The 27,840-nt window shown below is 41.0% G+C and overlaps 2 protein-coding genes across 2 annotated transcripts; one reads left to right on the forward strand and one right to left on the reverse strand.

Annotated features, from left to right (window-relative positions):
- Vps11 (vacuolar protein sorting 11) lies at positions 1–27,572 on the reverse strand. Its single transcript, XM_028311663.1, has 15 exons — positions 27,420–27,572; positions 27,087–27,155; positions 26,695–26,868; positions 25,495–25,647; positions 24,747–24,877; positions 23,133–23,283; positions 22,191–22,628; positions 21,432–21,707; positions 20,645–20,864; positions 16,031–16,253; positions 9,255–9,413; positions 2,911–3,068; positions 1,899–1,980; positions 1,522–1,737; positions 1–158 (listed from the first exon to the last, which is right to left on the reverse strand). Exons 1-15 carry the CDS (start codon positions 27,432–27,434, stop codon positions 32–34), a joined length of 2,592 nt encoding a protein of 863 aa, XP_028167464.1. The 5' UTR covers positions 27,435–27,572; the 3' UTR covers positions 1–31.
- LOC114357876 (uncharacterized) lies at positions 5,063–6,372 on the forward strand. Its single transcript, XM_028311674.1, has one exon. It carries the CDS (start codon positions 5,306–5,308, stop codon positions 6,290–6,292), a length of 987 nt encoding a protein of 328 aa, XP_028167475.1. The 5' UTR covers positions 5,063–5,305; the 3' UTR covers positions 6,293–6,372.
- Positions 27,573–27,840: the final 268 nt, after the last annotated feature.

Here is a 27,840-nt window from a genome sequence, read left to right on the forward strand (position 1 = left end):
AATAGATCGACCGGCCTTTAATACTGTGTACTCACGGCTCGTGCTCGTTGTGTAGTCTCGCGTGCAGCGTTTCGGCGCCGTGTGGCGCGGGCGGCGCGCGTCGTGCGGGCGAGCACGCCGGGCACTCCGCTTCCGACTCCGAGTACGATTGGAAGCAGCTGCGGACGAGAACGTGTTAATGTTACTCTTAAACTTTCGGGTTGCATGATTTTTATTTGGTGATAATCGAAAAAAAATCCTAATGCTAAAAACCATTTATCGCCTTCGCAGTGTCAGTCACTTTACAACCAGCAGATTGTAAGTGCAATTGTACCAGAAGCAGATTTAATGCCTGCCACCTATGGTACGTTTCAAAGTGTCAACCAAAGAACGTCTATAGCTGGCCAAAGGCTTCCCTCAAGGATTTCCCAAGGATCAGTTCTACACTGCCTTCACTAGGTCGTCGGTCCACCAAGCTCACACTGCGTTTTGCGGCCCGTGATCGCCACTCGAGAAGTTTTCTGCTTAACAACCGGCTACCAGTTCTAAGAGCTATGGGTACCAATGAGACTTTATATAGTTTTATTTGTTAATAAACAATCTAAAACTATATTTATTTCAGTCAAATGACGTCCACTGCTGGACATAGGTCTCCCTAAGGATTTCGACAAGAACCTGATAGTATGTAAAATTAGATCCCAAGCTGAAATGTGTATAACTCACTGCTGATGGAAGGAATGCTGGCACAAGAAGTGCACAGAAGGAAGTTCAAGCGGTCGGTTGCAGGCGGCGCAGCGCGAGCTTTGGAACGTAACTGGCTCGTTCTGTATCTGAACCTTACTTCTCGGCTTGTTCTTGCTCGCGGGATATGACGTCACTCTCGTATGTAGCTTGCAAAAATTATACTGTACCATCATCATCTTTTCAGCCACAGGACCACTGCTGAACATAAGCCTCCCCTAATGACTTCCACATCGCACGGTTGGTAGCGGCTTGCATCCAGCGCCTTCCTGCTACCTTTATCAGGTCGTCGGTCCACCTTATGGGTGGACGTCCCACGCAGCGTTTTCCGGTACGTGGCGGAGGCCATTGCTATAGGAGTGGAGACTCCAGAACTTTGCTGCCCCATCGGCCGTCAGTTCTGCGTACAATGTGCCCTGCCCATTGCCACTTCAGCTTGCTAATCTGTCGGGCTATGTCAGTGACTTTAGTTCATTTACGGATCTCCTCAATTCTGATTTGATCTCGTAAAGAAACACCGAGCATAGCCCTTTCCACACCATGCTGTGCAACTTTGAGCTTCTTTATGAAGCCTATAGTGTACCATAGTTAATACATATTTAACTTACTGCTGATGGAAGGAATGCTGACACAAGAAGTGCACAGAAGGCAGTTCAAGCGGTCGGTTGCAGGCGGCGCAGCGCGAGCTTTGGAACGTAACTGGCTCGTTCTGTATCTTCTGTATTTGAGCCTTACTTAGCTAGTTCTTGCTATGACGTCACTCTCATATGTAACTTGAAAAATAGCTAATGTTTAACTCACTGCTGATGGAAGGAATGCTGACACAAGAAGTGCACAGAAGGCAGTTCAAGCGGTCGGTTGCAGGCGGCGCAGCGCGAGCTTTGGAACGTAACCGGCTCGTTCTGTATCTTCTGTATTTGAGCCTTCATCTTCTCGCTCTCGCTGCGGTACTTCTCGGCCAGTTCTTGCTCGCGGGATATGACGTCACTCTCGTTTTTGAGGACGTTCATTAAATACCTTGAACAAATCATTTTCTGTTATCACTGGTAGGCACAGACAACGATTAATAATAGTTATTTTTCAACAAAAAGGTATAACCAGATGTGCTGACTGTAAAATTTAGAAACGGATAGACGACGGATAAATAAAGAATTCGAATTAGAATAAATGATACTCACTTTCGAACATCTCCTAGGGTGTACGTGGGTGTACTCGCTAGGCAATCGATGACTAGAATAGGCGACAACAATTTCTCACTATCTGTAAAAGAAAGGTAATTTTAGTAAAATGTATGATTGATGATGATGAAGTTAACCTTAACTAGCTACACTATTATTGATTAAATTGTAAATTTGAATGGCTGAGACCTTCCTAGATCGGTTGCAAACTTTTTAAAACAGTTGTGAAATTCCCAGACCGCATGTTGTGACCTTCTTAGAACGCAAGTGACTTTCCTAGAACGGTCACATCCTTCCTACAACAGATACCTCCTTCCTAAAACAGTTGTGTCTTTGCTACAACGGTCACATCCTTTCCAAAACGGTTGCGTAAGGACGCCTAGGAAGCCCTAAAAAGGTTCTGTGTTTCCTAAAACGCTTCCTAGAGCGACTGCGTACTTCCTTAAAGGGTTCCGCCCTTTCTAGCATTCGCAATTTACCAATAACGTCGAGCCAGAGCCACGGACACATGCATTTGCACTCTTAAGGTGTCAATGCAAAGTGTAAGGTCCAGCAACGCTTGCGTCCTTCCTAGAACGTTTGCGGCCTTCCTATAACACTCGTCACTTACCAATAACCCTTAGCAGCTCAGGCAAACAGGCGGCGGGCGGCGGCCACCACAGTACGTCGAGCCAAAGCCGAGGGCACACGGCGCCGCGTCGTCGACACACCGCGAGCGCCCCTTACGCGTCGCCGGAACATTTGCACTCTTAAGGCGCCCTATGTTCCTAGGGTTCCTAGCACAGTCGCAACTTACCAATGACTCTTAACAGCTCGGGCAAACAAGCGGCGGGCGGCGGCCACCACAGTACGTCGAGTCACAACCGAGGGCACACGGCGACACACCGCGAGTGCCCCTTCCGCGTCGCCGGAACATTTGCACTCTTAAGGCACCCTATGTTCCTAGAGATCTTCCTAGCTCGGTTGCGTCCTTCCTAGAACGGTTCAGTCGTTTCTAGCATTCGCAACTTACCAATGACTCTTAACAGCTCGGGCAAACAAGCGGCGGGCGGCGGCCACCACAGTACGTCGAGCCAAAGCCGAGGGCACACGGCGCCGCGTCGTCGACACACCGCAAGCGCCCCTTCCGCGTCGCCGGAACGCATATGCAAAGACACCTGCGCCCGCCATCTACACATAAATGCCAATAACTCGTCATCATTTCAGCCAAAGGACGTCCACTGCTGAACATAGGCCTCCCCCAATGATTTCCCATACTAACTTGACAAAAAACTATAAGATCGTTTTGCCTCCTTCCAAAAGTTGTTGTGCCCTAACTGGGTCCACATTGTATAACTGCTTAAATGGTAAGACTTATTGATATGAATCCCTTAAAGTTATGCACTAGACCTGTAATAGCTCAATACTCAAAACTTTATTACTTCATCACATTAGCGCATTGACGTAAGGTCTTACAATGTAAGCAGTTGGACCCAGTTAGGGCACTGACTCAGTAGTCAGTGCCTGAGGCATGGGGTGGCACGGGAGGGTGTTTTTGTGACGTCAAACGACAGCGAGACTGATGTGATTCATACTTGTTTGCTCGTTTGGACTGTGACGTCATATGTCACCCCTCCCTTGCCGCTCCCTTTCCATAACATTTCATTAAGTAAAAAAAAAAACATTCTAGATGCCTATAACTATAGCAGGCTTAAAATGAAGAAAAGTTGCGACTTCTTTACAATTTTCATCATATTATTGGCCTACAAAATCTTACTAAACCTAAATTGACATTGTGCTGTGTACTATCCTTAAATAAAATCTGCACTAATATTATAAAGAGGAAAACTTTGTTTGTTTGGTTGTAATGAATAGGCTTAAAAACTACTGGACCGTTTTTAAAAATTCTTTTACCATTCGAAAGCTACATTATCCACGAGTAACACAGGCTAAATTTTATTTTGGTAAAAAATATAATATAAAAAAATAATAATATAATGTAGTCCACGCGGGCAAAGCCACGGGCGGAAAGCTAGTAATAGCTTTCCGCCCGTTTAATAATAATTTTAATAAAATTAATAATTTAATAAATATAAAAAAAAAATAATAATAATTTTAACCTTTCGAAGTAACTCGTGAACAGGTGTTAACAACCCACTCAGACAATAAAACGTAGGTAGGCTAACCGACGAAAAATAAGTATAAGAATAATAAAAAAATTACTACTGTATAAAAACTTAGCCTAAACACGTACAAGTTTAGTTTCAATAAAATTAAGGTTAGCGTGCGAAAGTAATTAATGATACCTAAACTAAGCAATATTTATTGCCTGTATCTTAGGTATCTGTCTAAAAATTGCTGACTATACAATATTAGAATAAGATTATCAAACAAAAGTATCAGAATAACATAAAATACGCTTTATTTATTAGTTATCGGCGAGTCCTGAATCGCCCTGTTATGTTCTTGCCTTACCTACTGACCTTCGGGAGAATACAAATACGATCGTGAAGCTTGTTTGTACCACGTGTACAATTAACTGTGCAATGCAAACAGAAAGTTGATTGTATGATAATAATCTGTTTGAAATAATTTCACTTGTACAAGTTTCAACACGCGAACTTCCGCTACACGCACTCCAGTGATATTTAGTCATTTCTAGGTCAGTAAAGGTCATTCACATACAGAAATCTATTTACAAAGAAAATGACTCATTCACAAAAATATTTGATTGTTCGCAAATTGGACGAATACCAATACCGCCTCTCTATTCTTGTATAGTCTATCTGTTAAGATTTCACTGTAACATTTCATTAATTTATTCGAATTACAAAATTCATTATGTAGGAAAATTGACTAGTTTTAAACATTAAATATTCACATTTACAATACATTATAAAGTCGATCTAGTTTGTTTTTAAAATGTTTTCCTTACTGATTACCAGGCCATTTATGTGGCCTATTTATATAAGAAAATAATGTCCAAATGAGTTACGTTTGAGGAAATAATTAGGCAAAATTTATTAGTTAAAATAAATTACATGTAAAATATTTTTAACGATAAGCTTATTTGATTTCGATTTATGTTGAAACTACTATAGAAATAAACTAAATTGAAGTACTAAGGACTCTGCATAGATACATTTTAATGTCCGCGTCTCCAATACTTATTAAATTAACTAATGTTTTTATAAGCTAGCCATTTGTGCGTGTTTGCGAACTTCAAAGGGATCTATTTCGGTGACCTGTTGCGTGCGAGACTGCCTGCTGCCTGCGAGTCCCGGCCTCCCCTCGGCAGGTTGTTTACGCCCGCCGCGCCCTATTGCGTCAGACACTATCGACTGGGACTTGGCGCCTCGCTGGCGGGACGCGTCTGGAGTTACTCCAGTTAGTCCTTACACAAACTCCGCGTGGAGCACGCGTGTGAAATGTATTTAATACTTTTGTTGCTGCTTTTTACGACCGCCGACGCTAGGAAATCCGGTGGGGGCAGGACGCATTCTGGCGGATACGGTGGGGGCCACGGCTACGGCGGGGGCCACGGCTACGGCGGGGGTCACAATTATGGCGGGGGCCACACTTATCCTGCGTCCACAGGATTATCTGGCGCCGGTACCGGAACCCACCAGACGGGCTCGCATCAGACCGGGTCCCACTCCTACCCTGCCTCAACTGGCCTCTCCGGAAACAATAACATCCCGAAGCAGACATCCAACCAGCATAATGTACACAATACGCACAAAACTGAAGTACACCACCACCATCATTACAGCCCCCCTCAGCAAATTGGATACGGGGCACAGAGCTATCCCGTCTACCATTCGCCACCGCCCGTCTACGTGTACCAGTACAGAGATTCAGGGAGCCGGTTCGACAATCTACTGACGGGACTAGCACTCTACAACTTGGGAAGGATGTCGAGCCGCCACAGCCATTACGACGCGAACACGCAATACGTGGGGAGTCACGGAGAAGTTTGCAAGTTGGGGATAAGAAGAAGGAACGGGGACTACGAAGAGACGCGCATCGATTGCAAGCTCATGACGAGTTTTATATGGGAAAGCGATTCGAGGTCCAATCACGTCACTGACCAGACTCAACAAAAGACCGTGGTAAGTTCGGAAGTGAAGGTGACGCAGACGAACACTACTGCTGGGAATATGTCTGTAACGACCACCACGACGAATACTACGCTAGTGGATGCTGTAGACGTGAAAGGGAAGTCGATGGACGTAACGCCGGACATGACGTGCTATCTCATTCGCATATCGAGGGACACCTCGATGTTGAAGAAAGAAGTGACTTGCGGTTTGTTGCAGACGTACGCGACGAACTCGTTTCGGAATAGTGCCGTGAAAGTATATCCAGTTCTATCGTTGTTTGTCTTTCAAATGTTTCTTATCCAGGTTATTTAAATTAAATTATTAAGGACTATTTTTGTTCACTTAATTAAATATTATAGCGAGGTAAAATATTCGTCGATTGTAAGGAAAAAGTTGTTTAAAAACTTTAAACTCACTCACTGTTTACTACGCAATTGATTTTATAAATAGCGATATGCTTTCTTGGGAAATCCTCTTTTTTGCTGTGAGTCACGTCATATCGTCTGAGGAAATTTCTAATATGTTGAATGGACAATGTTCGTTCTCCATACATTGTTCGCCGTTAGATCAACAGTGCCGAAATAATACTTTCTAGGTTCTAAATGACACAAATATTTATGTAAGAACAATTATTCCTGGCGGACCAATTCTATAAACTTATTGATAGCAATATTGTTATCATAACCTCTTACTTACTAGTATTGTATTATATTATTTTATGCACATCGATTTGGGAGATGTTCTGTATTTTAGTTGTCGCAGCCAAATTGTATTATAATATTGGACGGGTTTTGGAAATAGCTCGGCGTTCCACTTTTATGATTTACTTACTTACATTTTGCACGTAAATAAATAACATGAATCCTATGTTTACTTTCCACTCTTGACATTTAACACGTGACTTACCAAACTAACTATCTCCATTTAAGCGGCATTGGATTTTTCATCGAATTTTGAAACTGTAACAGATATATTAAAGATGATCCCATATTGTTGTCATTGTCTATATCAGTGTTATGATCACAATTCTTTTTATTTTATTCATGACCTTCGACCAGTTGGACACATTAGATAGCTTCTTGTAGTATCGTGCAATATATTTTTAACTTTTAATTAAAATCTAGTCATACTGTAGCAATTTGGACGATTTATTTTATTTACAAGATTTATTTATTATTGTCTATGATGACCGCAGTCAACATCACTATTACATGGATTCCTAACAATCAAGTACGGCATTGCCTTGTGCCGATTTTACATAGATTTTATCGACACAAATTATGGAACTTCATAGGATATGGAGCAGGCCACGCCCTAAAATGTCCGGATGTCGTCATAGTATTATGGAATACATATAAAATACTTTTATTATTTCATTTTTTAATCCTCAAGTGTCCGTTACAATCTAATTAATATTTAAGTATTCAAAAAGTAAGAGATTAATTTTGATACTTTACTGCTGTGCCCAGGAATCTGAGGCGGTTTCTGACAATGTCCTTTGCAGTGGGAACAGAAACTGATTTTTTTAAAGTAAACAAATAAGATGGTAAAACATTATTTTTCTTTTTTCGAGTTTCAATATTGCTTCTCTCTTACACATTATACGTTTATACGACAAAAAAGAACTGGAATTTCCCGAGACGTCCAATTACTTTTTAAATAGTATTAGAAAATTTAGTTCAACGAGTATTAGAAAAACAAATAGTCCAGCTATCCTCGAATTTTGCCCTAAGCTGTTACATTTTGTGTTTTTTTTTATTACATTTTTAAAAAATTAATACTAGGTGTTTATTGATAAGTAATAATAATAAATAAATATCTTTGGACCTTTTTACACAGCGCTATGAATGTAGCCCCAAAGTAAGCAATTAATATGCTTGTGTAATGCGTGCTAGCTTAACGGATATACTACATTATACTTTTTAAATACATACATATTATACATAGTAACACCCAGACCCGTCACAGAAATTAAAATTCATCATTTCAATTTATAAGTACTAGCATTTGCCCGCGGCTTCACCCGCGTGAAATTTAGTTTGTCACAGATCGTCATAAATTACGTCTTATATCCGTTCAGTAGTTTTTGCGTGAAAGAGTAACAAACATCCAGACATCCAAACTTTCGCATTCATAATATTAGTAGGATTGAATAAATAAATGTAGGTATAACACGTGAATTTATTGTTACATCAACCAACACGTGAAAGTTAAATGTAGCATAGCAATGTAGAAACAAATTGAGCGTTGATAGTTTTGTTTTGCGCCACCAATAAAAACGAATATATTAATTGGCTCAAGTGGACGGCAAGATAATTTTTGGCTCTCATATCATTGTCCTTAATTGTTGAGAGTACGAAAAATTACATCATGTTCGCACTAAATTTTAATAAAATGTTGAGAAATTACAGCCGTCCTCGTATTTCTTTTGATTGTTAAATAAACGTTTGATATTAAAATTGATTGGTATTTTCAGTCACCTTTTTAAATGTTATAATTGGGTTAAAGAATGAAAAAGCCGCTGCAGCGCGCTGGTGATTGCCAAAATCTACACTGCAACTAAGGGAGAGGGGATATCATTTATCATAATCAATCATTTGAATGAGTAATCCTCGTGTTATGAGTATTTTCGTAAAAACAAATTACTAAATTCTTAAAAAATACAACTTGAAATATCATTTTAATTTATGTATACTGGCTAATGTACACAGATCTAAGCCAAAATTGAAAAGAATCAAGTAATATTTTTCAACTAATTTATCATCATTTCAGCCATAGGATGTCCACTGCTTATCATAGGCCTCCCCCAATGATTTCCATAATGGCCGGTTGGTAGCGGCCTGCTCTTATCATCTGCATTTATGAAGTCGTCGGTCCACCACGTTACTAATGTCATTTTGGGTAAAATGTTATTCATTAGTTATTTAATTTTTTTAAGCGTTAAGAGTTATGATAAATAACTTGAAAAATTGGGTTCATCCAGTGTCTAAGTAGCTCAGATGGAAGAGCAGTCGCCCGGCAAGCGAAAGGTCGTGGGTTCGATTACCCCCTTACGGTCGGTTCACACATGTCTCCGTTTTTATACTGTTCCGTTTTATCGGGTACGTTTTTTTTTCGTCGATGGCGTATGTAGGTAGTTGTATAAGCGACTTCACACCATGACACTGTATACAAAATACGGCCGTTAGGCAGTAAGATTTTTTAAAGTTATTTATAAATGCCATTTGGCTATGAAACTGACCAAAGCCATAATAAAATTAAGAAGAATACTCACAGCTTGCTCTCCTCGTACAGATAGAGTATGCCGGCCTTGAAGTTGAGCATCTGGCAGATGACGAGCGTCTGATCCTTGTCGTAGTTCGCTTCGGGGTCCTTGAGCACCTTCATCACCTTCGCTTCGTATTGCAACTTCTCGGTCGCTTCGGATTTTGCCCTGGTTAAATAATATTGGCGTTAGATTCTGATATAGTTTAATGCACGAATAGAACAGATAAACATTTATTTGGAAAAAAACAGAAAAATAGCACAATTAACAAATTAAATGTCATATTATTCTAAAAATATTTGTATGTAAAGCCCGGTCTGTGAGCACGTAGAATTTTGTCCAACTGTGCGACGGGCGCCCGCAGTGAGTGTGCGAGCGCGACAGCAACATAATTACGAGCGAGCGATAAGGATGGGTAGCTTGGGGTCATTGGACAAATTCTACGTGCTCGCAGACCAGACTATAGTCGTCAAGAAGGGCTTGCTCGGGTTTACTATTATAGTGCGGCTTTGCAGAGATGTCTCTTGGATTAGGCAAAGCCTTAACGGTTTGTAATAATTGGTTTGTAATACAAACTGGGTGTAATTCAATTAGGATGCAGTTGCATGTTTCAAAATTTCTATGAGCCGCTCGGAGTCGTTGACATTTTAGAAAAGTTCCTGACAATTGAATTACTTACCAAACATGTATGTAATGTTCAATCAACGCGTTGTATACAAGTTTAGAGCACTCAAACTGAGCCGCGGATTAATTGGGACGCCGTTGTGTATTCAGAAATTGGAGCCTCTAGGACTTGTTGACATTTTAGAAAAGTTGCTGACATCTTAGACACTTACCAGACATGTATGTAATGCTCTATGAGCGCGTTATACACCAGCTTAGAACATTCAAACTGCGCCGCGGTCATGTGCTCGAGGAACTCTATGAGCCGCTCGGAGTTGCTGAGGAACATGTGTATGTAGTCGTCGGGGAGGGCGCTCTTTTGGACTAGCTAGAGCCTTGTCTCATCGTCTAGCTAGAGATTTACTATGTGGCTTATTATAGGACTAACTTGGAGTAATTTAATTGGGACGAAGTGGCGAGTTCAAAAACTGGACTCTCGAAGTTGCTGACATTTTTGGAAAGATGCTGACAGTTTAGAAAGTTGCTGACATCTTAGACACTTACCACACATGTATGTAATGTTCTATGAGGGCGTTGTAGACTAACTTCGAGCACTCGAACTGAGCTGCGGTCATGTGCTCGAGGAACTCTATGAGCCGCTCGGAGTTGCTGAGGAACATGTGTATGTAGTCGTCGGGCAGCGCGCGCTCGGCCGGGCGAGTGCGGCCCTGGAGGGAGCTCTATTGAACTAGCTAGAGTCTTGCTAGGCTACGCGGCTTGTATTACCAACTTGGAGTAATCTAATAGATATGAAGTGTTTTGTTTCAGAAACTATGAGCATTTCGTAGTCGCTGAAGTATAAGACAGCTGCTGACACGCCTAAAAGTTGCTGAAATGTTAGACATTTACCAGACATTGGGGCGAGTGAATGTGGCACTGGAGGTGCTCTCTTGGACTAGGTAGCTTTGCTAGGCTACGCGGCTTGTTGTGCTAACTGGGAGTAATCTAATTGGAACGCAGTTGTTACTTTAGAAACTGGAGTCTCTCAGAGTCGCTGACATATAAGACAACTGCTGACACGCCAAAAAGTTGCTGACATCTTAGACACTTACCAGACATGTATGTAATGTTCTATCAGCGCGTTATACACCAGCTTAGAGCACTCAAACTGAGCTGCGGTCATGTGCTCGAGGAACTCTATGAGCCGCTCGGAGTTGCTGAGGAACATGTGTATGTAGTCGTCGGGCAGCGCGCGCTCGGCCGAGCGAGTGCGGCCCTGGAGGGAGCTCTATTGAACTAGCTAGAGCCGTGCTAGGCTACGGGGCTTGTAGTATTTAAGAGTAATCTAATTGGGACGCAGTTGTGTTTTAAAAACTGGAGTCTCTCGGAGTTGCTGACATATAAGACAGCTGCTGACACGCTAAAAAGTTGCTGACACCTGAAAAAGTTGCTGACATCTTAGACACTTACCACACATGTATGTAATGTTCTATCAGCGCGTTATACACTAGCTTAGAACATTCAAACTGCGCCGCGGTCATGTGCTCGAAGAACTCTATGAGCCGCTCGGAGTTGCTGAGGAACATGTGTATGTAGTCGTCGGGGAGGGCGCTCTTTTGGACTAGCTAGAGCCTTGTCTCATCGTCTAGCTAGAGATTTACTATGTGGCTTATTATAGGACTAACTTGGAGTAATTTAATTGGGACGAAGTGGCGAGTTCAAAAACTGGACTCTCGAAGTTGCTGACATTTTTGGAAAGATGCTGACAGTTTAGAAAGTTGCTGACATCTTAGACACTTACCACACATGTATGTAATGTTCTATGAGGGCGTTGTAGACTAACTTCGAGCACTCGAACTGAGCTGCGGTCATGTGCTCGAGGAACTCTATGAGCCGCTCGGAGTTGCTGAGGAACATGTGTATGTAGTCGTCGGGCAGCGCGCGCTCGGCCGGGCGAGTGCGGCCCTGGAGGGAGCTCTATTGAACTAGCTAGAGTCTTGCTAGGCTACGCGGCCTGTAGTACCAACTTGGAGTAATCTAATAGATACGAAGTGTTTTGTTTCAAGAACTATGAGCATTTCGTAGTCGCTGAAGTATAAGACAGCTGCTGACACGCCTAAAAGTTGCTGAAATGTTAGACATTTACCAGACATTGGGGCGAGTGAATGTGGCACTGGAGGTGCTCTCTTGGACTAGGTAGCTTTGCTAGGCTACGCGGCTTGTTGTGCTAACTGGGAGTAATCTAATTGGAACGCAGTTGTTACTTTAGAAACTGGAGTCTCTCAGAGTCGCTGACATATAAGACAACTGCTGACACGCCAAAAAGTTGCTGACATCTTAGACACTTACCAGACATGTATGTAATGTTCTATCAGCGCGTTATACACCAGCTTAGAGCACTCAAACTGAGCTGCGGTCATGTGCTCGAGGAACTCTATGAGCCGCTCGGAGTTGCTGAGGAACATGTGTATGTAGTCGTCGGGCAGCGCGCGCTCGGCCGGGCGAGTGCGGCCCTGGAGGGAGCTCTATTGAACTAGCTAGAGCCTTGCTAGGCTACGCGGCCTGTAGTACCAACTTGGAGTAATCTAATAGAGACGAAGAGTTTTGTTTCAGAAACTATGAGCATTTCGTAGTCGCTGAAGTATAAGACAGCTGCTGACACGCCAAAAAGTTGCTGACATTTTAGACACTTACCAGACATGGGGGCGAGTGAGTGCGGCCCTGGAGGAAGCTCTATTGAACTAGCTAGAGCGTTGCTAGACTACGAGGCTTGTAGTACTAACTTGGAGTAATCTATTAGATACGAAGTGTTTTGTTTCAAGAACTATGAGCATTTCGTAGTCGCTGACGTATAAGACAGCTGCTGACACGCCTAAAAGTTGCTGAAATGTTAGACACTTACCAGACATGGGGCGAGTGAGTGCAGCCCTGGAGGGAGCTCTCTTAAGACTAGCTTGAGCTTGCTAGGCTAGCTTCTTGTATTACCAACTTGGAGTAATCTAATTGGGACGCAGTTATGTTTCAGAATCTATGGAGCCTTTCGGAGTTGCTGACATGTAAGACAGCTGCTGCTGACATGTCAAAAAGTTGCTGACACCTGAAAAAGTTGCTGACACTTACCACACATGAATGTAATGTTCTATGAGCGCGTTGTAGACTAGCTTCGAGCACTCGAACTGAACCGCGGTCATGTGCTCGAGGAACTCTATGAGCCGCTCGGAGTTGCTGAGGAACATGTGTATGTAGTCGTCGGGCAGCGCGCGCTCGGCCGAGCGAGTCCGGCCCTGGAGGGAGCTCTATTGAACTAGCTAGAGTCTTGCTAGGCTACGCGGCCTGTAGTACCAACTTGGAGTAATCTATTAGATACGAAGTGTTTTGTTTCAAGAACTATGAGCATTTCGTAGTCGCTGACGTATAAGACAGCTGCTGACACGCCAAAAAGTTGCTGACATTTTAGACACTTACCAGACATGGGGCGAGTGAGTGCGGCCCTGGAGAAAGCTCTCTTGGACTAGCTAGAGTCTTGCTAGGCTACGCGGCCTGTAGTACCAACTTGGAGCGATCTAATTTGGACGCAGTTATGTTTCAGAATCTATGGAGCCTTTCGGAATTGCTGACATGTAAGATAGCTGCTGCTGACATGTCAAAAAGTTGCTGACACCTGAAAAAGTTGCTGACACTTACCACACATGAATGTAATGTTCTATGAGGGCGTTGTAGACGAACTTCGAGCACTCGAACTGAGCCGCGGTCATATGCTCGAGGAACTCTATGAGCCGCTCGGAGTTGCTGAGGAACATGTGTATGTAGTCGTCGGGGAGGGCGCTCTTTTGGACTAGCTAGAGCTTTGTCTCATCGTCTAGCTAGAGATTTACTATGTGGCTTATTATAGGACTAACTTGGAGTAATTTAATTGGGACGAAGTGGTGAGTTCAAAAACTGGAGACTCTCGAAGTTGCTGACATTTTTGGAAATTGGCTGACAGTTTAGAAAGTTGCTGACATCTTAGACACTTACCACACATGTATGTAATGTTCTATGAGCGCGTTGTAGACTAATTTCGAGCACTCGAACTGCGCCGCGGTCATGTGCTCGAGCAACTCTATGAGCCGCTCGGAGTTGCTGAGGAACATGTGTATGTAGTCGGCCCTGGAGGGAGCTCTATTGATCTAGCTAGAGCTTTGCTAGGCTATGCTGCTTGTATTACCAACTTGGAGTAATCTAATTGGGACGCAGTAGTGTATTCAGAAACTGGAGTTTGTGACCTATAAGACAGTTTCTGCTGACATGTTAAAAAGTTGCTGACATCTTAGACACTTACCACACATGTATGTAATGTTCTATCAGCGCGTTATACACTAGCTTCGAGCACTCGAATTGAGCCGCAGTCATGTGCTCGAGGAACTCTATGAGCCGCTCGGAGTTGCTGAGGAACATGTGTATGTAGTCGTCGGGCAGCGCGCGCTCTGCCGAGCGAGTTCGGCCCTGGAGGGAGCTCTATTGAACTAGCTAGAGCCGTGCTAGGCTACGGGGCTTGTAGTATTTAAGAGTAATCTAATTGGGACGCAGTTGTGTTTTAAAAACTGGAGTCTCTCGGAGTTGCTGACATATAAGACAGCTGCTGACACGCTAAAAAGTTGCTGACACCTGAAAAAGTTGCTGACATCTTAGACACTTACCACACATGTATGTAATGTTCTATCAGCGCGTTATACACTAGCTTAGAACATTCAAACTGCGCCGCGGTCATGTGCTCGAAGAACTCTATGAGCCGCTCGGAGTTGCTGAGGAACATGTGTATGTAGTCGTCGGGGAGCGCGCGCTCGGCCGGGCGAGTGCGGCCCTGGAGGGAGTTCTATTGAACTAACTAGAGTCTTGTTAGGCTACGCGGCCTATAGTACCAACTTGGAGTAATCTAATAGATATGAAGTGTTTTGTTTCAGAAACTATGAGCATTTCGTAGTCGCTGAAGTATAAGACAGCTGCTGACACGCCTAAAAGTTGCTGAAATGTTAGACATTTACCAGACATTGGGGCGAGTGAATGTGGCACTGGAGGTGCTCTCTTGGACTAGGTAGCTTTGCTAGGCTACGCGGCTTGTTATGCTAACTGGGAGTAATCTAATTGGAACGCAGTTGGTACTTTAGAAACTGGAGTCTTTCGGAGTAGCTGACCTATAAGATAGCAGCTGCTGACAGGTTAAAAAGTTGCTGACATTTTCGACACTTACCAGACATGGGGCGAGTGAGTGCAGCCCTGGAGGGAACTCTCTTGGACCAGCCAGAGCTTGCTAGGCTATGCTGCTTGTAGTGGTAACTTGAGAGTAATTTAATGAGGGTTTTCGCGAATGAAAGATCCGCTAGATGGCGGGACGTGGATGTGGGGTCCGACTGCTGCGTGATTGGTGGATTTTGACATATCTGTCAATGTCATGTCAAAAATAACCAATCATGCAGCATTTGGACCTCGCGTCTACGTATTACCATCTGGCGGATTTTTCATTCGCGAAAACCCTCATTGAGACGCACTTGTGTTTCAGAAACTGGAGTCTTTCGGAGTTGCTGACGTATAGGATAGTTGCTGACCGTTTAGAAAGTTACTGACGGTTACGATACTTACCAAACATGTATGTAATGTTCTATGAGCGCGTTGTAGACTAATTTCGAGCACTCGAATTGAGCCGCGGTCATGTGCTCGAGGAACTCTATGAGCCGCTCGGAGTTGCTGAGGAACATGTGTATGTAGTCGTCGGGCAGCGCGCGCTCGGCCGAGCGAGTGCGGCCCTGGAGGGAGCTCTATTGAAGTAGCTAGAGTCTTGCTAGGCTACGCGGCTTGTAATACTAACTTGGAGTAATGTAATAGATACGAAGTGTTTTGTTTCAAGAACTATGAGCATTTCGTAGTCGCTGAAGTATAAGACAGCTGCTGACACGCCAAAAAGTTGCTGACATTTTAGACACTTACCAGACATGGGGGCGAGTGAGTGCGGCCCTGGAGGGAGCTCTCTTGGACTAGGTAGCTTTGCTAGGCTACGCGGCTTGTTGTGCTAACTGGGAGTAATCTAATTGGGACGCAGTTATGTTTCAGAATCTATGGAGCCTTTCGGAATTGCTGACATGTAAGATAGCAGCTGCTGACATGTCAAAAAGTTGCTGACACCTGAAAAAGTTGCTGACACTTACCACACATGAATGTAATGTTCTATGAGCGCGTTGTAGACTAATTTCGAGCACTCAAATTGAGCCGCGGTCATATGCTCGAGGAACTCTATGAGCCGCTCGGAGTTGCTGAGGAACATGTGTATGTAGTCGTCGGGCAGCGCGCGCTCGGCCGGGCGAGTGCGGCCCTGGAGGGTGCTTTCGTCGACTAGAGGCTTGTTACGCGGCCTGTAGTCTGTGCAGAGCGCTGGGGAGAGAAATTTGGGTTTTAAAGTGCATTTAAATAAGGGTTATTTTCGAATAAAATGAAGTGTTCGTTGATTTTTAGGGAATTTATAAGTGCTTGTCGACTAGAGGCTTGTTACGCGGCCTGTAGTCTGTGCAGAGTGCTGGGGAGAAAGGAATTTGGATGTTAAAGTGCATTGAAATTAGAGCTATTTTCGAATTAAAGGAAGTGTTTGTTGACTTGGGGCTTGTTATGCGGCCTGTAGTCTGTGCAGAGCGCTGCGGAAAAGGAATTTGGGTTTTAAAGTGCATTTAAATAAGAGTTATTTTAAAATAGATTTGTATTCGTCGACTTATAGTCTGTGCAGAACGCTGAGGAGAAAGAAATTTAGATTTTAAAGTGCATTGAAATTAGAGCTATTTTCGAATAAAAGGAAGTGTTTGTTGACTTGGGGCTTATTTTGTTATGCGGCCTGTAGTCTGTACAGAGCGCTGAAGAGAGAAGAATTTGGGTTTTAAAGTGCATTTAAATTAGAGCTATTTTCAACTAAAAAGAAGTGTTTGTTAAGTTGGGGCTTGTTATGCGGCCTGTAGTCTGTGCAGAGCGCTGGGGAGAAAGGAATTTGGGGTTTAAAGTGCATTTAAATAAGGGTTATTTTGGAATAATTTCTATTCTACGCGGCCTAAGCTGCAGTTAGTGCAGACCGTTGTAGAGATGGTGCGTCCACACTGGGCGAATATGCTCGCACGGCAAACTCCACATCCTGCTCACCCTGCTCTTGAGTGAGCAAGATGTCGAGTTTGCCGCGCGAGCATATTCGCCAAGTGTGGACGCACCAAGAGACATTTGGGTGTAAAATGCACATTTTGAGTCACTAAAGACTTTGTAGACTGATACTTGTATCGGGCTGTTAATCAGTATGGACATGTACGATAGTGCGCCTATCGGTATCGGCCGATTCTTCACGCAAATTAGAATCGGATTCGGACCAACTATTGGTCGACTAAAAGTCTGCAGTCTTACGGTACGTTCCGTTACAGGACTGAGTGTAGAATGGAGCACTGAGGAGTGCTCGCAGTGGTGTATCGAACAAATCTTAGTTTTGTGCGCTACTTCTTAGCATTGGCTCACGTTATTGTCCCGAATCACAGATAGGGTTATTGCAAAAATTATCTTAAGAAAAAAAAATCTTGTGTTTTGTAATTCATTTCTATAACGTACTTCACAAAGTTCTTGACAAACTTTTAGTCATAGAGTATATGTATATGTTACGGTTAATGTGATAAATTGAAAATTATTAATAATAACCGGTTATTATGAATAATTACCGACAGTCGCGGTAAAAGTGATAAATTAATCACATTTAACAGTGATTATTTAATAATTCAACCTTAGTACTAACAAATTTCATAAAAGAGAACAACATCTTGTGTACGTGCTCGTGTACAGCCAAACTTTTGAACACAGATATAGATATACATAGATAACGCAAGTAACACGATCTGTATTAAAACCAAGCGTGCCGACTTTTTAATACCTACTGTGACGTCACAGCCAACATTTAGTGACGGGAAATCGTAATCGATTCAAAGATGCCGATGCCGCCGTTGCCCCACCGCGGCACCGCACCGCTACGATCACAGAAATGGCATCGATTATCTGACAGACGAATGAGATACACAGACGAATGAGATATACAGACGAATGAGATATACAGACGAATGATATTAAACGGAATGTTTAAATAGATAATATTTTCATTGAATTTTAAATAAAAATGTATAATTCCAAAACAGATTGCTTATTATACATCGATGCTGCGCGGGCATTTTTCGAGCCGCCAGTGTTGTCACACATAATTAATTTAAAAAAAACAATTAAATAACTACAGGTAATTTTAGACACGGTCCCGTATTAATAAAAACTTAAAATATGTTATATTTACTTTAAATAGTGAATAAAATACATTTTAACTTTTTATCAAAATATCAATATCTCGACAACGGTGCCTCGTAGATATTTTGTATTGCTCTTATAACATATCCAGCAATATTATGTGATTATTTGGTCACAAAATTCTGTTCTTTGTGGCAATGTTTTATAAATATCATCAAAATCACGTACACTACTTGTATTCATTTCTCTACAATCTACATCATCATCAGCAGATCATTATTTCTTATATGTATGTACACACATTATTATATACTTTTACATGAAAATACATATACAGGGTGTTAGGTAAATGGGTATATGAGCCGACACTAGCCCATGTTAACATGGGCATATAAATGGTATGGTGAAGTCAGAAATTTGATATTTTCATTTTAATTATTTTATTTTTCATACAAATCGGATTTTATAAAATTTATTTTGTATGAAAATTTAAAAAATAAAATGATGATATCAAATTTCTGACTTCACCATACCATTTNTCAGAAATTTGATATTTTCATTTTAATTATTTTATTTTTCATACAAATCGGATTTTATAAAATTTATTTTGTATGAAAATTTAAAAAATAAAATGATGATATCAAATTTCTGACTTCACCATACCATTTATATGCCCATGTTAACATGGGCTAGTGTCGGCTCATATACCCATTTACCTAACACCCTGTATATATATATATATACATAGCTATACTATACCTTTTCTAATTTTCTCTTCCTTGACAACAATATAGGTTGTTGTGGTGTTTTTTTAATCCATTATCATCATCATTTTTTTTTAAATCGAATTCTAAGATGAATTTTTTATCGTGGTTTGTACTTTTGTTAAACTTTGGCGGCTCGTAACTAGCTATTCAATCATTATTTGGATCTAAATTTTATTTTATTTGACTAAAGACATATTCGATACTAGCGGCCGCCCGCGACTTCGTACGCGTGGATCCCGTTTTACCCCCTTCATCTATCTTACGCGGTTTAGATTTTTTCATACAAATGTTTTATCCCGCTAACTCCCGTTCCCGTTGGAATTTCGCAATATCCTGTTGCAACTAAGCTTTAAGTTTACTAAGGGACCTGCATGCCAAATTTCAAGCGTCTAACTTAAGCAGCTTAGATTTTTCATACAAAAGGATTTTTCCGGTAATTCCTGTTCTTGTGGGAATTTCGGGAATTCCTTTCTTAGTGCACCTCTACGGTACCTAAGCTACGTCCCTTATCAATTTCAAGTGCCTACGTTTAGCCGTTTAGGCTGTGCGTGGGTATGTCAGTGAGTCAGTCATACAAAAGGAATTTCCCGCTAATTCCAGTTCCCGTGGGAATTTTGCAATATCCTGTTGTATTTAAGCTTTAAGTTTACTCAGGTGCCTGCATGCCAAATTTGAAGCGTCCATTTTTTTTAATATTGCATCTTGTGGGAAACTAGGAAAAAAAAGACATTTATATACTACAAATACACATTAATTAGAATATTTATTAAATAGTATCATTCGTCTGTCCGATACCAATAAGAATCGATTATTGATTAAAGTAGTAGAACGAACAACACTAGTAGCAAAATTTGACAGACGAATGAGAAGTTGCGTGTACAACGAAGTCGAAGCGATGCGCGACAGTGGCGCCTGTCCGTCGATACATCGCCTCTTAACACATAACGTCAGATCAAACGCTCAAAATAAACCCGGCAATGTATCGTAAAAAATTTTTTGAATGGTAAGTTATAGGTTTTTAGGTACAGTCTTGAAACCAACGCTAGGAATACTTAAAAAAATGTTTTAAAATGAATTAACACTTAATATAATATTAAAATAACTTGCCCGTGATAGGAAATATGTCCTTGCCTTTGGGAGCTCGAAGTTTTTGGCTTATTGCAATTAATTATCACACATTGAGGCATTTTTCTAGTTTTCGCGGCCGTCCGCATGCAACAACAGACGCGCGAGGACTGTAAGCAGCGGCAGCTCATTCCGATGATTTATCGGGATCGGGACACGCGAAGTAGGTGCATTCGCGTTATCTAGGTATATCTATATCTGTGCTTTTGAACGTTTTGATATCATATATTAATATAATTTGGCATAATGAGTTTGGAACGTTTCTTGCATAATATTACTTTTCCATGATGCCTATAACATAATGTTTTGATTTAAAGTGAAAAATAGGTTAAGGTGCGGCGGGGGTGGCCCTCGGGCCACCCCTAAGCCGCCTATTTAGTTTTATACACACTTAGATGACCTCATATTAATCACATTTACCAAATCATGCGGTAATTATTCATAATAAATGGCGATTATTCATAATTTTCACATTTATCACTTTGACCGTAACATATAGACAGATTTGCTTCGAGAGAACCATTTTGAATTTTATACAGACACAAATAAAGTTCAAAATTCATTGTACATTTCTTTTCGAAGCTTAATATATGTACTTTACAGACGCATAGATAAAACACTCACATTTCAAGAACTTAGTGCTCTCCTCCGGCTCATGCTGTATCAACAAATGCCCGTGCCTCCTCATATACAAGTCCGCGTCGTCAAACTCCAAGTCGTGCATGTAGTCCAACGCGCGTTTGTAGTCCTTCTTGTCTTCTAGAACCATCTTGAGGTACCAGTCGTGGCGTTTGTGTACCGCTGCTAAGGATAACGCGTCGTCTACGCTTACTTGACGGACTACCTGCAGATGAAAATAAAATGAATGACGTTGTCTCGCTTGTTTATTGTAGTGTGAGAGTGAGAGGTTCTGAATTTAAGTTAGGTATGTCGATGTTAGATCTTGAATGAGTACATGTAATTTTAATTCAATGTGATCAGGAGGGCTACTCCAAAACGCCGTTTACGTAGTTTCGGTTTTCTCTGTCACCGTCGCTCATGCCAGCATCTCACTTTGCGTGAGAGGGATGGCAATATTCGAAACTTCGGATAACGTTTTTCGGAGTAGCCTCGCTGAATTCTAAAGTTAAGATTTATTATGAGATCTTTTGGGTCAATATTTTTGTATTTTCGTGCTTAACGGGTATGAAATTATAATGGGTATGAAATTATGAAGACTCGGAGCTGATGGAAACTAAGAGCATCTGCATTAGAATTGCCTTTGTCAAAAAAATCATAGAAAAGGAAATATCAAAAACTATTTCTAAACTTAAAACTAAGGATGCCGTGTTATGACTAGTTTACATCAATGAAAAAGATATTAGAGTTGTTTGAATTACATCCTTCAAAGTTAAGGTTAAAGACAAAGTACCTTTATAGCGACGTCCACATCAAAATCAATCGCCTTGTCCTTCGAATTGATGAACTCCTTCAGCTTCCCTTGCTGATCGTGCTGGTCTATTTTCACATAACAGGTCAGCAACAATGTAGTATGGTCTTCAGTGGCGTAGCCTTTCTTGTGGAGTTCCTCAAGGTATAGAACTAAGGGTTCTAAGTGCCGGGATTCTAAATACTTGCGGATGACGTAGGAGGTTTCGAGCCAACCGATCGTTTTGACGTACTGGTCGATCGCGCCTTTTAGGTCGCCCTGTGAGAAAAAGGGATAGTTAACATTGTGAAGGATATTTTTGAGGTTAAGAAGAGAAATAGCATAATGCCCAATGATGGCTAGTAGCGCCCAGATTGGAAATTGGGTTCAATATTCTGGATTAAAAAAAAGGAATACCAATAACGCTATTGACTTTAATTTCACCTTTTGTCGCTTATTTCCATGTTCAGCACTTTCAATACAATTTTGCTTTGTATTCTTTTTGTATTTCTATGTCTATTTAGTGCTGTCATTAATGATAGATTGTTGCCTTAAAGCAACAAGTGAAAGAAACAAGTAAAAGAGATTCAAAAATAAGGTAGTAGTAGCCACTTCGATATCTCATATTGAATGTTCGTATGAGATATCAAAGATGTCAGTATAATATAGTTTAGTTTCATTTTAATATCAAATTGGATTTATCAAAGTTTATAAAAAAATTTCTTCTCAAATAGTGATCTTGTTGCTAAAGAATATAGGTACCTTACTATACAAATGGTCTCCATACTGCTTGTATATCTCAGTCAGTCCCTCCACATCGTAATGCTGACTGCTCGCTATCCTTATCGCCACGTCGTAGAGGTTCTTTTTGAATAGCAGCGACAGCTTCGATTGTAGGTCCTTTTCGTCCAAGTATATCAGCTCTTTATTCTTCGTGAGAAGGTAAAAGGATCCCCATTCGGTGATGACCACGTCGATAGCTTCAAATGTTTTGGAGAAGACGATGAATTTGTTCTGGATGTCTAAGATAGTTATGTGGTGGGATTTAGGGGCGGGTGCAGTGCTGGTGGATGCAGCGGTTTTAGGAGCTGGTTCGTTGGTGGTGATGACCAGGTATGATCGGAACCAGTTGAGCCGCACTTTTTCGCCTTCAAGAGCGTAGCACGGCCCGCGGCCTTCGGTCGTGTAGCAGTATATGGCCTGAAATCATAAGTGTGTTAATGTTTTAATATGTGCCGGGGAAAAGTACAAAATGTGCCCTGGATCGTATAATTTGGCCCAGAATTCCGGGCTCAGTATAACATGTGCCACACAACGTCACGCAGCGCTCAGAGTTTATCCAGTACAGCATCAGACGCGCGCGCCATAGTGCCCGTAGTATAATATCATGTGCGTGAGTGTAATGTAATATGTGCTTGGAGGTATAGTCTGGTCTGCGAGCACGTAGAATTTTGTCCAATGACCCCAAGCAACCGCAGTGAGTGTGCGAGTGTCGCGCTCGCACACTCACTGCGGGCGCCCGTCGCACAGTCGCGACAGCAATATAATTACGCGCGAGCGATAAGGATGGGTAGCTTGGGGTCATTGGACAAAATTCTACGTGCTCACAGACCGGGCTTTAGTGTAATATGAACGCCGCGATAGTATTTTGTGCCCGGGAGTAGTGGAACATGTGCTCAGGGGTAGTAGAATATGTGTACTCACATCGTCAATAGCTACGGTGAGGCGGTGCTTGTCGGCAAGCACGCAGCAGCCTGGTGCCGCGCCTTTGGCGTCCAGAGTTACGCAGCGCTCAGAGTTCAACCAGTAAAGCATGATGCATGCGCGGGATACCACGAACAACTTGTCTGCTCCCCTGAAGGAATAGACCAGACAAATATTATTATTTTCTCAAAATAATTTGTTCGTTAGTTTCAGCCAAATGACGTCCACTGCTGGAAAAAGGCCAGCCCTTTTCAGGCTTTTTTCAAAATGAAATTTCGTTTGTCACAGATTGTCGATCATGGGTGTTAGGTAACAAATCGGATTTTATAAAATGTATTTTGTATGAAAATTTAAAAAAATAAAATGATATCAAATTTCTGACGTCACCATACCATTTATATGCCCATGTGGGATAGTGCCGGCTCATATACCTACCCATTTACCTTACACCCTGTATATGTTATTCTGGGTTATAAATAATAATACTGTAAAGTTTCATCAAAATCCATTCAATAGTTTTTGCGTGAAAGCGTAACAAACATCCAGACATCCAAACTTTCGCATTTATAATATTAGTAGGAAGTAGGATTAAAGGTATGATTTCTGGTGAGAATCATACTTAGCGTCTACTCTACGACAACGCGTACGCGTCTATGTACGCTTGGTGGCTTCTTGTAAGTAACATACAAACAAAATTTTGTTTCGTATGTAAGTTGCAAGCAGGCGCACACTAGTCTTAGGACTGTAATTAATTGGGATTTGTGAACTGATTCCAAAAATGTACAAATTGATTAACTTGTTAAGATTAATGTTTTTCGTAATTATTATTAGCATGTGGATGTTTAATGATAATAATGGACATGGCGCACAATTTTTGTTGAAGATGCCAAAAAATACTACAAAAAATTAGAATGAATACTGTATTTTTACTTTTTTGATATCTTTAAAAATGACTGAAATATTCAAGCTCAAAGTGCGCTCTTCCGCTAGGAGCGATTTTCCGCGCGGATTTTGAAAATGTGACGTAGTAACATGAAAAGCTGCATGTAAGATATTATCTGTGTACGATGGTTAGAATGGTTAGTAGGGGAGCCGAAGCGGGGATTTCGGGACTTACTAAAGAGTGGCAGACTAACATACAAGGAAATACTTTGTACCTGGTTGATTATTGGTTATTTTTCCAGAAAATTTATATTTAAGTGCATAAATGTAAAAATGGCTTCATAGTGCACAAAATTGGCAATAGGTGGCATAATAATGTTTACTTTTTTAGCGCCTAGTTTGAAATGTGATTGAACGATGACAACTAACAACAGTTGTCAGTTAGGTAAAATTTTATTTTAGTTGGAAAAAGACAAAAAGTGGTAAATGGGTTAATGTGCGGGGGCTGCAAAATCATGTTGTGACGTCACGCGCGAATATTGGAAATTTTTGAAAATTTTAGAATGTCCGTAAACTTCTCGAGGCTCTATCTTCGGTAATACTGGATGGATTGAGGTGAAATAAAATTTAGTGTAATGTGTGTGATCTAAACTTTAAATTAAGTCATAATTTAACTTAATATTACAACTTATGCGTGTTGTCCATTGATGTAATTAATAATAAAATACTCACTTGAAAGCTAGTCCAGTAATGGGACTGGTGCCGGAGTCTGGTAACGTCTTCATTTTCCCGCTGCGTTGCCGCGCGATGTCGCCGCGGAATAGCGACACCGAACCATCTTGGAATCCAACGGCAAGCAGGTTCTGTAATACATAGAAGTGTAATGTAATCTTTTATTACTTACCTACTACACATATTTTGTTTAATAATGTAACAAATTGATGATATGATAAAAAAAGATTTAAAACATTTTTTTTGTTGCTTGAGGTTGGTTGAAAGCAAAAAAATCTCTGGAATCACCTAGTCTGGTGAAGCTGAAAACGCTGCTTATGGCTACCATAAGTTCACCTAACCCACATGTTCACAAGTGATTCTGTAATTTAAAAAAAGCTAGCTAAGAGATTTTTTTCACAAAATGTGCTAGATTTCTCAAGAATATGCCAAATTTTCAGGTTGTCAGTCCACCTTGTGGGTGGACGACGCACGCTGCATTTTCCGGTACGTGGCCTCCACTCCAGAACCTTGCTGCCCTATCGGCCGACCGAAGGTGGACCGACGACCTGATAAAGATAGCAGGAAGGTGCTGGATGCAGGCCGCTACCAACCGTGCGATGTGGAAGTCATTGGGGGATGCCTATGTTCTGCAGTGGACGTGCTGTGGCTAAAATGCTGATGATGATGCCAAATTTTTGACGTTATCTCAAAAATACCAAAGACAGCTTCAAAAACTATTTTGTTATCGACTTAAAGCTATCATCACCTTATTGTCATGCACTTGCAAGGCAGTGGCCGGTGTGGGCCTCATATGCGAGGGTACCGCTCGCGATACTCGAACGCATGTGGGGTTCCCGTGCCGGTCGCTGCGGGACCAGTCCCACACTTTGATTAGGGGGTTCACACCGGACTCGTCATCCTGGAAAGATAAACAGTAATAAATCTCTTATGAGCTTATAAAAAAATGTAGCTATAGTTAATAATGATTTGTACATTATGTTCAGTCATGCATTATAATCTGAGTAACCAATTCCACGAGCACTAGGTATATGAGAAAGTAAGTAAAATTTTTAAATGTACAAGATGACCACAAAAATTATTTAATTTGTTTATTGGAATTTGAATTATAGTAATAATATCCTTGGACATATAAATAAATATAAATAAATAAATATAAATATCCTTGGACATTTTACACTGCGCTTCTAGTCCCAAACTAAGCAAAGCTTGTACTATGGGTACTAGCAGGCCTGTTCATCTCCGCGAGTTTACATCGAAAACAAAACACGCACGATGGCCCACCTACAGGATACTATTCGACAAGGCCTCACATACGAGCGAACATTGACTCACGCACGCGTATTCTTGTGTATGATGGAAGAAAATAAAGAAAATGGTGTACTAAATACTGTGCAGTATTTAACTGCCTAAATAATAATAAAAACACAGAATGTACTTTTTTAAGTTGCCTCAAGACACTGAGAGCGAAATAAGTAGTTAATATTATTCATGATAATTCATGCTAAATCATGTATTTCCTCCGCCATTTTCCGCAGTTTGGCACCTCACGTCACATCATTTTACCGAAGTCAGCCCTATAGCTTCGGCGCAGTGCCGATCACTGACGTTTGTCAACAAAATGGTGCTTGACTCTTGAGACAGGCTAAATTACACCATATTGTTATTGACATTGAGCATACATTTTTTTAAATACCTTCGCGAAGTAAAACTTCTGTACATAGTACTTATTATTATTCTGTGGTACTAGCCATAACATAGGATATCCATAACATCATCTAGTCACACCTTATGCAGTTGTAATAGAAGTGATTTTGCAATGAAAAATAATAGACTAAAAGAAAAATAAATATAAATATGTGGATCTGAATCCACTTATATTACACAAATATACATCATTATTATAGTCGACTATACAAACACATGATTTATGTATGGTTTTACTCACACCAATAGTCACCAAGTACGGGTCATGAGGCAGCTGCTGAGCAAGGCTGACGGTGAGCTCGTAGGCCTTGAACGAAGTCACCTCCCAAGACCTGGTGATGAGGTGTGCCCAGCCCGTCACATCGCACAGAATTACGTGACCATTGCCACTCGTGGAGACTGTTACGTGAGTGTCCTAGGAATATGTAATATTTTAAAGGTTAATTATAATCAAATTTGATAAACTGATGCCCGTTTTCACCATCTATCCCTAATTTTTAAGTGACCCCTATGATAACAAATAACAGGAATTTTGTTTACATAGGGGTGATTTAAAAATTAGGGATTGATGGTGAAAACGGGCATGATTCATTTTAATCTCTGGTTAAAAGCACAAATTACAATAAAACATACCTGAAGACATTCTGCAATCTTGCCGTTGTCTACATTCTTGTGAGTATCAAAGAAAGTGAATCGACGCCACTGCAAACAAAAAAACGAATATAAAACTGATCCTACTAAATGACTAATATGATCAATACCATTATAAGTACCCAATTATCTACGCTAGAAGTCTTTTGTGATAATAATGAGCTGTACATTATATTAGCTAACAAATGTTATGCCTAATTATTAACAAACGAATGCCACTCCAAACAAATCGTAGGGCGTAAATTTAAGTAAAAGGCAAATAGTATTTAGTAATCCGAATGTTATAGCACGAATAACACATTAAACCAATCATACCTCTAAAAAAGCCATGGCGTATCTCGAAACTAATTCATTAAAATAATCAACTTTAACATTTTGTTCGTGAAAAACGATTAAATTTTATCAGTTTCTTAATTATTTTCCTCCTTTTGTTGCACAAAATACACTGCTGCTGAATGTATGTGTCCAGTGTCACTGTCATTACAGTCAGAGAGTCAGATGAAACAACTGTCAATGTCACAATCAATAGAGATGCTCCTACGTATCAATTGAAAAGGAAAACGATTAATTAATCGGAGGTTTCTCATATGCATCATATGCATGTAGAGGAGCAGCTCTATTATACACTCGCGAGCAAAAGTATGGAATCACTTACATGAAGTTGTTTCCACGCGATCTTGTGTACTAACGAATTTGTTAGGAATAAAAAAAGTGGCACCATTTTAAAGATTAAACT

This window comes from Ostrinia furnacalis, unplaced genomic scaffold (genome assembly GCF_004193835.3).
Source record: "Ostrinia furnacalis isolate ACB-3 unplaced genomic scaffold, ASM419383v2 OfSCF0260, whole genome shotgun sequence".
Lineage (NCBI taxonomy): Eukaryota > Metazoa > Arthropoda > Insecta > Lepidoptera > Crambidae > Ostrinia > Ostrinia furnacalis.

Coding starts and splice junctions, on each gene's coding strand:
- LOC114357876 (XM_028311674.1), top strand. CDS start 5,306: ATGTATTTAATACTTTTGTTGCTGCTTTTTACGACCGCCGACGCTAGG.
- Vps11 (XM_028311663.1), bottom strand. Junction 25,648..26,694: donor CGTACTTGGTGACTATTGGT/GTGAGTAAAACC, acceptor TTATCTTTCCAG/GATGACGAGTCCGGTGTGAA. Junction 1,981..2,910: donor CGAGCTGTTAAGAGTCATTG/GTAAGTTGCGAA, acceptor TTTCTTTTACAG/ATAGTGAGAAATTGTTGTCG.